Source organism: Benincasa hispida, chromosome 7 (assembly GCF_009727055.1).
Source record: "Benincasa hispida cultivar B227 chromosome 7, ASM972705v1, whole genome shotgun sequence".
In the NCBI taxonomy this organism is placed as follows: domain Eukaryota; kingdom Viridiplantae; phylum Streptophyta; class Magnoliopsida; order Cucurbitales; family Cucurbitaceae; genus Benincasa; species Benincasa hispida.
This window is the reverse complement of record NC_052355.1, coordinates 51795396-51807698: the sequence shown is the minus strand read 5'-3', so window position 1 is coordinate 51807698 and position 12303 is coordinate 51795396. Positions and strand designations below refer to the sequence as shown.

Here is a 12303-nt window from a genome sequence, read left to right as displayed (position 1 = left end):
ATTTCCACCTGAACCGCATGAAGATTACTGAATCACGCATCCTAACATACCCATCTTACATCCTGATCCATCGTTGTTGAGAAAACCTGATAAACTGAAAAGTTCACGTTCACAACCAGATGGATTGGACAGAACCAGCCATTCGACAACAATGTGGATTTTGTAACCAGTTAGGACATAATCGAAGGAAGTGTCCTTCGTTACTAAGACGAGTTTCAGATAGTTAGGGATTGAAAAATAAATAATTTTGTTATTATATACTCATTTTAGTGTATATTCAATTTTTTTATTATAATTTATTGTATATTAAATTTTTTTTATTATAATTTATTGTATATTCAATTTTTTATAATAATCTATTGTATATTCAATTTTTTTTTATTGTAATCAATAAAGTTTTACATTATTCTTTACCCTCATACTTTTCTCTACTATTCAATTATAGTCAATTTTAATATATATATTTTTTAGATCATGGCTTTAAACCCAGGACCTGTTGATCCCAATGTTTTGTACAACCAGTCCATTCATCGATCATATGTTATATGGAGAGATCGTACTACTGGAGAAATATCTTGCAGGCGTTAAGAGGCATTTTGTTCACTTGATGTTCCTGCCACTGTTAGCTAACCTCCATGATGAGGCGGTATTCGTGGGGTGGAGCATGCTTGGCATGGTTGTATAGACAACTATGCAAAGCAACAAGACCTGAGGTTCGAGAGATAGTTGGGCCTCTCATACTTTTGCAACTATGGGCTTGGGAGTGATTTCCAACAATGGCTCCACAAACTACCTCATGTTAATGATGCTCAGTTAGTTGGACGAGTGGTTCTTGGTATGTTGTTTTAATTCAATTTAATTTTTATATCACTGATCTAGTTAATTTAAATTCTAAATTATCGATTTAAAAATTTAGGTGGAGAGACAAATTTTGTGTGACTAAGATAACCACACATGTAGTCAACCAGTATAGATACATGTTTGATCTGCTTCAACCTGAACAGGTATATTACACTAAACCTAATTGATTATTTTATTCACATTTTGATTGTATTTGTCTTAATATTCTTTAATATAATATCTTGTGTTTTAGGTTATTTTGGAGCCGTACAAAATTATCATGCATACTTTGCCTAATTTTTGTACGAATGGTCAAAACATATGGCAGAAGATGAGTCCTCTCATATGTTTTCACATTGGTGAGTGGCATCTTCCTGATAGGGTGATGAGACAATTCGATTTTCAGCAGGATGTCCCATCGCCTTGTAATACTGAATCCGTACTGCATGATATTGACCTAAAGACTGGAGATTGGTCCGAAAAAGTTGCACATTTGGTAATGCGATGGCACTATCGTGCAAGGTTTATTGTAGTGGGGGTTTCTCTTGAACAGTTTGACATAGATGTCACTCCAGAATATATTCATTGGTATAATAATATCACAAGGCGCTACGTCACTCGTCCGAAGCAGGTGTGGGTCATCTGGTAAATGAATGAATATTATCTAATTATTTTTAATTTAAATTTATTTTAAATATTGTCTAATTGTTTTATAATTTACAGAGATCGAACAACAGTAGACTCCGTGAGGTTGCGAATGATCCGAACCAGGTTCTTGTTATATGTAGTGACAACCAAAGCTATATGGGGGAAATTCATTATATGTACAATATACCTATTGTTCCTCCACCAGCTCCTAGACGTAGAGGACCTGTTCGGAAAGAGGATGAGTTTGATGAGATTTCACATAATGTGGAAGAGTTGTCCCCTATGATGCAGACGCAGAGTCAAACTGATTATGTTAGTCCGATGATGATAATGCCAGCATTTGGTTTAGGACATTATGACTAGAGGCTAGTCCTTCGTCTTCATACGTACATGGACATGGTCGGGGTCGTGGAGAGCATAATGAATATTTATATTATGAAGCGCCTACAGAGGTACCAGAGCTACATCAAGAAGAACCTGAGCAACCTCAAGTTCGAAATCGACGACGACAACCAGCTCGACGATGACGTCCGCCTTGTAGGACACATTGATTTTTGTAATTATTTTTATATAAATGAAATATTTAATTTATATTTTTTATGAGTTATTATTTTTTTTAATTTATTCTTTTTATATATTATGAATAGCAATTATTTTGATATAGAAGCTTTTAAATGTCATTTACATAAATAATAACATCAGATAGTCTAAATCTAAAAAGTTAGGTAAAAAAAACTTCAATATTCAAATTTACATATTTTAGATAATAATTTGGGGACATAATAAATCAAATCAACACTCAAAACCTTCACATGCAAGTCTATAAATAAGACTGTATTATTGATATAAAGAACAGAGAAATTTTAATCACAGTATCAAAGGTTTAAAAGATTTTACAATAATGATCCTGGATTCTTTTTGTACATTTGGTACCAAGATTTTGATGGAGTTTTTTCTTCTTTTTTTTTAAAAAAATTATAAATAATAATAAAATATTTTGAGAAATGTTTTTTATAAATGGAAAATTAAAAAAAAAAAAGAAAGGAAGAAAGAAAGAAGAAGGTGGAATGTGTAATAATTAAAAAAAGGAAAAAAGAAAAATTTGTACGGATATCTCGCTCTCGCTCAAAATCTTGATCTCGCTCTCGCTCTCAAACTCTCACTCTCTCAAAATCTCGCTCTCTCAAAATCTCGCTCTCTCTCATAACCTCACTCTCTCTCTTACTCTTCCTTCTTTCGTTCTCTCCTAATACAAAATTATTTTTAACATATCAAATAATTATGAGTGTTATGAGGAAGGTTTTTCGTTCTCTCCACATCAAATAATTATGAGGAAGGTCTCCGGAATGATAATTAAATAGACTCAATAATAATGTTAGGACAAAGTCGAGGGTTCAAAGTTCGACATACAAATGTAAAGGGAAAGGGGAAGATCGAGGGTTCTAAATTCGACCCATCTAGGTCGAATTTTCAACCCTTGACTTATTTATTAAAAAAAAAACAATATTTTTACAAATAGTTTGAAAACAACAATATTTTCCTAAATAGTTTCTAAAAGGACAATATCCTTTTAATTTTCCCAGTTGAAAACTATGTGATTTAGTACATTTTCATTCGCAGGAGATATATTCAATACAAAATTAGAAGTTTAGACTCATTTGATAATAATTTTATGTTTTTGAAAGTTATAGTTATTTCTTCTCTATTTTCTAGTTTTCATCTTTCTTAAAGAAATATTTAAGGTCTCATTTGGTAGCCATTTCGTTTTTTATTTTTAGTTTTTGAAATTAAGTCTATTTTCTTTCCAAATTTCTTACAATAATTTGCATTTTTCTTGAGTATGATAGTTGCATTTTTAACCAAATTAAAAATAAAAAAAATAAAAGCGACCTTTTTAGCTTTCAAATTTTGGTTTGTTTTGTTAAACTATTTGTAAAAATTAGATAACAAAGGAAGAAATTTAGAGGTGGAAGTAGAGTTTGTAGACTTAATTTTCAAAAACAAAAAATAAAAAATAAAAACTAAGGTCTTGTTTGGTAATTATTTGGTTTTTTATTTTTGAAAATTAAACCTATTACATTAATTTTTCTTACAATGATTTGCATATCTTTTAAGTACAATGGTTGAATTCTTAGCCAAATTCTAAATTCAAAAAACAACTTTTTGAAAGCTACTTTTTTTTAGTTCTCAAAATTTGACTTGGTTTTTTAAACCATTGGTGAAAAATAGATAACAAAGAAAGAAATTTGGAGGTGGAAGTAGTGTACATAGACTTAATTTTAAAAAATACTAACAAAAAAAATAAAATGATTACCAAACGAAGTCTAAATAGTTACCAAACGGAACCTAAATTTGTAGTAAGGTTCCAAAAACAAACAAGAATAGGTTTTTAAAAACTACTTTTCTTACTTTTCAAAACTTGACTTAATTTTCTTAAAACATAGATATAAAGTTGATAACAAAATAAATAAAGTTGTAAAATCAGTATGTTTAATGTATAAGTTTAGATTTAACAAAATAAAATGATTAAGAATCTAGTAACATCTAAATATGTTGAAATAGAAAGAGTTGTTAGACACTAACACCAAAATGATTCAACTTGTAAATTATGCTGTGTGTGTGTATATATCTACCAAGATTTGAAAAAGTAGTAAACAAAGTCAAATAATTATGGGGAAACGAAACGATCTCACGTTTTAGAGTAAAAAGATAAAAAGGAAAAATTCTGTCGTCATGCTCATACATGCGTAGGACTTCAATATAGCTTTGTTTAATTATTTCAACTCTATTGATTAGTTAAGCAATTTCTTTCGTTTAATTTCAATTCAATGTCGTTAGATGCTTCTCGCAATACTTACCACCTCCGCCGACTATGTGTTTATGAATGCTGTATCCCTCAATTTTGGGTTTAATTTCTATTTCTTCATTATATTTTAAAATGAGAAATTTTCATATATAGAAAAAATGTCAAACTATTTAAAAAATAATAATAATATTAATAGACACTGATAGACTTCTATCAGTCTCTATCAATAATAGACTTCTATTAGTTTTTATCAAACAATATTAAAATTTTGCTATTTTGTATAAATAGTTTCGTTTGTTTTTTCTATTTTTGAAAATTTCACTTTTAAGATGTTACACATTTAATCTTTAAGTTTTGAGTTTAGTTTTAATTTAGTTTATAGATTTCAAAATATTATAATTTAACTTTTGAGACTTGAGTTTTGTTTCAAGTTGGTGGTTAGAATTCAAGATTTTACATTTTTAACCTCAATTTTTCATTAAATACTCAATTTCTTTTATCATGGCCCATCAATTTCTATTAATTAATTAAAAACAATTATGAAGTGAAATTTTAAATATAAATTTTAAAAGTGATAAAAAAAAATAGTGAAACTTAATTAATTATATATTTTTAATTCTTTTTAATTTATTAATATAAATTAACACTCAAGATGGAACATGAGTATTTTGTGAAAAAATCAAGGTTAAAAATGTAAATCTTCAACCATAGGACTAAAATGAAATGAAATGCAAATATCAATAGTAAAATTGTCACATTTTGAAATTTATAGACTAGATTGAAACCAAACTCAAAACGTAATGACTAAGTGTATAATATTTTGAAATGAATGAATCAAATATAAACTAAAGGTTAAACGAAAAAGATATTTTCGAAGAACTTATAAAAAAAACATTATATTGTGAAAGAAAGTCAACAAAGACGACATATTGTGAAAGGAAAAAAAAACTGTCCTAATTTTCTTTCCGAGGAAAGAAAGAATAAAGTGGTTTGGTTGGACGTTCCCAATTAATTTGGTCGTTTTATGAGTCTTCTTTTTCCTGTATTTCCACTTGAAGTGGGCTCAGTCTAGTCTTCATAACGACAACAAAAAAGGTCATGCACTTCCCCCTCACGTGGTCAATATTTTAAAAGACATGCTACAATAATATAATATTCCACTCAATAATGTTCCGGTCAACGAACAGTTCGGTAGGTTAAGGAATTGTGGTTGGTTGCGTCCATGTTTTTAAAAATATTTTGAAGTTTCTTTTCCTTTTTTGTGTTGTGTGGTTGAGACATACTGCAAAAAAAGATGAGTGCAGTTCAAGGAATATTTAGTTCTTTATTTACACATGTAGGCTACATATATGAAAACTCAGTAGAAAATGCAAAAACAGTAAAGAAAACAAACTTTTACAGTGCAAAATTACTGGCTGAAGCTCTATTGCCCTACTTTTGCTCTTTTGCTTCCAAAATCCGGATTCTAAAAACCACCTCAACACTGGGAACTGTAGATGTATTCAAAACAACTCGTGTCTTTTATTTTATTTAACATGGAGAGGGTTATAATGTAGATATTGATTTGTGAAAGAAAATATGCAGAAAGTAAGGAACATTAAAGTGAAAGAGATTCTGGATGTGGGGGAGGAGGACATCGAGGGCGTAGTGAATGCATTTCTGGAAGACGTGAAGAGAGGGACATGGAAGAAGGCAGGCTGGTCGGTGCTACGGATGGATTATACCGTGTCGAAACTGGCACTGAACACTTACACAAGAGTTTTGGCAAAGCGATACAGTGAGTATGGGAGTGTAAGTGTGAATAACTTTTGTCCAATGACATGTGGGAAAGGAACACACACCACCGACGCCGCCGCACTTGTCGAAGCTAGACTCGCCTTGTTGCCGCCTCACCCTTTACCAACTGCCCAATTCTTCTTCTAGGGCCTAATTATGATGTGTACCCAGAAACTCCAAATTATAGCTAAACCTCTCCATACACTTCCAACTCCTCTTTCATCCTTTTCTAGTTGGCTAAGTTGCAATATTATTCCTCTTCATAAATGTTTCACTCTTAAGAGTACAAATCCTTTATCCAATGAAAATTAGGACCGGAAGTGATCAACAACTTCAATTATCATTATTTAAATTTCCGTTTTAAATCACACGTTCACACCATCCCATGTTTCAATTTTTGTATGAAATTTTGAAGAATTTTTACTTGAAACATAATTTCAAAATGTTTACAAAAGTTCAACGGTAGTACTTTTTTAAAGAAGTAAAGGAAAAGGTTCAAGTGTATATATATTATTTATTAAAAATAATCAATCTTCTGCTCTCGTATGACCTTGTGTGTATTATTGTTTTCGAATTTTTAGTTTACATCTTTTCCTCTATTATTTTGTTTGGCCCATCCAAAGCAAGGAAAAGAATAAGAAATATCTATACATGAAATATACATAGTGCATTTTTTGTAGTACATATCTTTGTGCATTGTCCTATCAAATTGTCCAATCATAATTTGTTAAATGACAAATTTTTCTTACTTCTTCCTTGAAATATTTTAATTATTTTTTGTCTGTATGATGAGAATGTGATGTATAAATAAAAATGAGTATATCTCGAAATAGATGCACCAAACTGTTATTCTTTCCACTGTATTATTTGTATGGCATCCTTGATGATCTATTTTACTTTTTCATTCCTTATGTAACTTGTAACTCTTATAATTAGGAACAAGAGGTGATCAATAATATGTAAAATGGGACATCTTTTGAGCTTATTTTAACTGTTAATAAATATGCATCTCAAATGTATAGCTTCATTTCATTTTTTTTTTTCAAGCGTGAAATAACATCAAACATTGCCACCAACATAAATCAAACACAAAGCACCATTAATTTGTGGTTAAACTATAAAATTAATAAAGTTCAATAATGATCATGAATATCAACGTGAGCCTGACTTATTTTGTTTTTAATTAACTATTTATTCTTTTTCACCATTAAAAAAATTATTTTGTTTTTTTCGTTATTCCATTGATTTTATTTTGATTTTTATATGACAACATGAGAATGACCTACATGACATGATTGAAATGTATAATGGAACGCGTGATTTAAGATGCATATAAAGAAAGATAAAATTCAAACTAGTTTTTAATAAATGTCATATAGGATAGATATAAAATAGGATTTCAACGGTTTTTCAACCAAATTACCTACCTCAATGTTTGAGATATTAATAAATAGTGTTGATTTTTTTTACCTTAATCTCAAATTAATTAAATTTAAATAATTAATTTATTATTATTATGAGGATAATAAACCTACTTTTATTTATTAATGATTTGAGTATTTTGAATTATTTATTGTGTAGAGTTTAGAACAACAATCCCAACTTAATTTGAATTACTCAAATCGGAGTTCAAATGAAAAAGATATGACCAAACAAGCTTAACAGAAAAATACCCGAGATGATAACATGGCGGCTTATTCATTAAAGTAGACCCAATTGTAAGGTGATATGTGGAGCAATGAAGGAGAAATACATGATAGTCTTTTACTTTTTGTTGAATTTTAAAAGAAATGATTTTCTTAAAATATATATTATTATATTATTTTATATTTGTATCGAATGGCTAGTTGGGCACATGAGCTTTTGCTTTTTATTGAGTTTTTAAAAAGATAAGGAATTTAATATTATTTTTTTATTTGTGTCCAAGGATTAGTTTATTTAAAAAGGAAAAACCTCCACCATTGATTTTTCTTTTTCAAGATCTAAAGGCTCCAATTGAATTTAGTTTTTACCTTTTCACTCTCTTTTTAAACTCAACTTATTCTCCAACTTTTCATAATTTTCAATCATCTCAAAAAATACAAAGCTCCCATTGTTGTTCTCTCCAAGCTTCAATTTTATTCTTTTCATCTTATTCTTGAGAGAGATTCATGTATTGTGAGGAATGATTTGTTGTGAGTTTAACATTTGTAAAATCACTCTATTAAGAGAGTTGTAAGAGTGATCTTTAACATTTACAAACATTTTATAAAGGTTACTCTTGATCATGAAAAAGAGCCATCGTAACGATTTGATCCTGATCCATGAAAAGGATTGAATTTGCTCTTGAATTCGCAAAAAGAGCGGTGTAACAGTTAGACTCTAATCCGTAGAAAGAGTCGATGAGATCCTTATTCAAAATCCTAAGAGGTACTTGGAAAAGTAGATGTAAGTCAAGTTTGACCGAACCACTATAAAAAAATTTTATGTTCATTTCTTTACCCTTATACTACTTTAATTTTACAATTAATGTGTTATTATAATTTATTACATAAAATTAATTGCAATATTTATTCTTAAAATTAATTGCTCATGGTTGTATATTTTGATTGTTATTTCTTAAATTTCTACATTCATTATGAATCTTGTTACTAGAATCCAATAGAGTACTTTAGAGTAACATTATTAACTTCTTGATTATTTTGGATTGAATTTTTTGATTACTTGTTAGCTTTTTAATTGGATCCACTTAAAGAAAATTTTAATTAATAGAGAGTTTTAATTAGTTTGATTAAACCATTTCTAGTTGCTATACTGATCTTACTGAGAGATCCAATCATCATCTTTCTTTAAAATGTATATTCACATGGCAAAAGAATTTAATTTATAAGTTTAGTCTATTGAGTTTTAAAAAATTATATCTAGATGTTCCTAACATTTTATTTTAACATTTTATAAGTCTCTAAATTATTTTATAATTTTTAAAATTCATAAATTTGTTAAACATTAAATTGACTTCACAATTAGTGTTAAGATCCCACTTTAAAAAAATCGAAGGACTTTATATTCTTTATAAGATAGATAAATTATTTTTCTTATTACCAATTGATTTTGAGATTAAACCTCATGTTATCTAATAACTTGTTAAAATTATGAGATTTTATTATATTTTATATGCGAGATATATTCAATACAAAATTGAAAGTTTAAACTCATTTAATAATAATTTTTTGTTTTTGAAAATTACGATTATTTCTTCTCGATTCAAGATCCATTTGATAACAATTTCGTTTTTTGTTTTTGAAAATTAAGTCTCAAATTTCTTATAATGATTTACATCTTTCTTGTGTATCATGATTGAATTCTTAGCTAAATTCCAAAAACAACAACAAGTTTTTAAATTTTTTTTTTTTAAATTTTTAAAATTTGACTTCAGTTTTTTAAAATAGGGATAAAAAGTAAAGGTGTGAAGTCAAATCTACTATCGAACTGTAGATGCTTTTTCCAACTCATCTCATACATTATTAATCCTTGCGAACTGTACATGCTTTTTCTAATAACTCATCTCATACATTATTAACCATACAACTTATCCCATTTCTAAACATGGTTTCATTAAACAAATCGCCAGAGTTTCAATCATAAAACATACATACAATAGTACCATATATATATATATATATCAAAATACGTCAAAATAAACCACTCACAGTTTTATTCCAGCTCCTTGTGGATCCTCAGCTACTTCAATCTCAATTGGACACTAGGCATTGGGCGCGTATGGGGGCGCTGATGGCGACACTGGTGCACAGGTGGGTCTTGGGCGCACACACAAGGGTTGCAGCGGCACGTTGGCGTGCGTTGATGGGCGGTAGGAGGCGCGCACTGGGGCTAGGCGTTGAGTGCTGTGAGACACATGCTAGCAGGACGCAAGGCGCTGGCCATCAAACGCAAGGAATGCGTAGAGCGTTGCTGGCGTGCGGGCAAATGCACTCTAGGCGAGACGTGCGGAGGCAGAGATGCGTGGTTGGGCGGTGGGCGCACAGGGCTGGTTCTTCTTCAACCTCCTGCCAACCAGCACTCTGCTTCACCTCTATTTTTCAGCATCTTCCGTTCTAATTTCTTCCATTCCGACCAAATTCAACCCAAATAACTTACATATAACTTCAAACAACCTTTAAATTTACTAACCTTAAGATTTGAGGCCACGAAAACTCCTCTATAACTCACGATCAGCTCAGATTTTCGCACTGCTCTGTTTCCATCAATTTTTCGATTAGCCTTAATTCTTCTTAAATTTGTTCAACTTTCGGACTTCCAATCTCTTCAGCAGCCTCAATAACACTTCTTCCCTCATTCCTTTTTGCAAATTTACAGGGTTTGCACGAGTACAAACCGACAACACCGTTTCTTCAACAAATTATTTTCTTCCAGCTCCTGCTTTCTTCATTTGAACGTGGCTTCAGCTCCCTTTTCTTCACTTACTTCAGTTGAAAACTAAATTAAAGTAATTTTAAAAGAATTTAGTTGAAAACTAAATTTAACTTCCCCTTGAATTCTAATCCAAGTTTTTCCTCTCTCTCTCGGCTACACCCTCAACCTCCTCATAATTTTTTAACAATTTTCCTTTTCCTTTCCAATTCCTCCTCTCACCAACACTTCGCATACATATTTTTTCTAACTTAATTTGTCCCTTTAATAACAGAATTTAATTTAATTAATGTTTTAAAATTGATTTTAACCAACAACTCAAATTTTCTCTCCATTATTAAACTTAATTTAATTGAAGGAAAATTTTAAACTATTTACAAAAAATAGTAAAAAAAAAAAAAAAAAAAAAAAAAAAAAAAAAAAAAAAAAGAAGAAAACACTAACAAACACTGATAGCGTCGGATAGATTTCTATCTGCATCTATCAACGATTGAAACTGATAGAAATTGATAAAAATCTAAAATAATTAAATTTTACTATTTTGTGTAAATAGTTTCTCTTATTTTTCTATTTTTTAAAATCCCCTTTAATTAAATCCATCATAGATCACTTTATTCCATACTTAACACTTTTTCTTTTCTAAATAATTTAGCTTATAATCTTAATTTTCACTCAATTCATCCTAAATCATTTAATCCTCAAAATATAGGTCTTAGGATTTGCACTACTACAAATTTGATCTTTGTTGATACGTAAAAAATGTAAAAGAATTGTCTATGCTGATGAACAGAAAACGTTAAGAAAACCAACATCAAGAAAGCTTGACCATCAAGAACACTGATTTTGTTGACGACCAAAAAGTCACCAAAAAACCTTATGTTGACGTTTTCAACCATAAGAAAAAAGGTACGTTGATGTTTTTTGCCCATCAACTATATGGAAAAAAACAAGAAGAAAATCATTTTGTTTATACTTTTCAAACGTCGAAGGTAATATTAACATTTTTTATCCATCAACTATTTTTTTAGAAACGTCCAGAAAACTCTTTTTATTGACTTTTTTTGCTTGTCAAAAAAACTATTTTATTGTCCATCAATACATGTTTATATTGACGGGTTTTAAGTGTCAATTATACAATTTTATTGACGTTTTTTTATCCATCAACTATATCAATTTGAAAATAATAATAAAAAAGAAAGATATGAGTCATTAGGACCCTTTATATGCAATCTATAATCGACCCCAAACATGCTTTGAACTTGAAATTTGTATTATTACAATCAAAATATAATTAATAGTTTCCAACTTGTATTTTACAAAGAACTAACAAATGTCAACTTCACAAAACTAACAAAATTTTTGAATTATCCCGAACCACCGGTTACAAAACCAACTAACAATCCCCATACCCAACCACAATACTCATCATTGCTTCTAGAGATATTGCACAACCATCAACTCTAAAACTCAAGTGTTTCCTTAAATTTGAGAAATACTTCATTCTTCTACCCTTGAAAATGAGGATAACATTTGCACCAAGTTCAAATAGGGGATAGAACTTTTTGGCCTAATCAATAGTGGTAATCTGGAGGGAAAAAAAGTAATTGATTTAAATGATAAAATATTGAAAATATTTTCAAGTATAACAAAATGTTACTATCTATCAGTGATAGACAATGATAGATCACGATAGACATCTATCATCAGACGATAGACCGTGATAGATAGTAATATTTTGCTATATTTGTAAATAATTTACCCAATTTTTTAAATGTGAAAACACAGAAAAAAAGGCAATCGAAGAAAAGAATTAATGAGGAAAT

At 29.7% G+C, this 12303-nt stretch overlaps 1 protein-coding gene across 1 annotated transcript; it reads left to right on the top strand.

The window, feature by feature from the left end:
- Positions 1–5588: 5588 nt before the first annotated feature.
- Positions 5589–6310, top strand: LOC120081143 ((+)-neomenthol dehydrogenase-like). Its single transcript, XM_039035818.1, has 2 exons — positions 5589–5792; positions 5879–6310. The coding sequence occupies exons 1-2, from the start codon at positions 5589–5591 to the stop codon at positions 6215–6217; spliced, it is 543 nt and encodes a 180-aa protein (XP_038891746.1). The 3' UTR covers positions 6218–6310.
- Positions 6311–12303: the final 5993 nt, after the last annotated feature.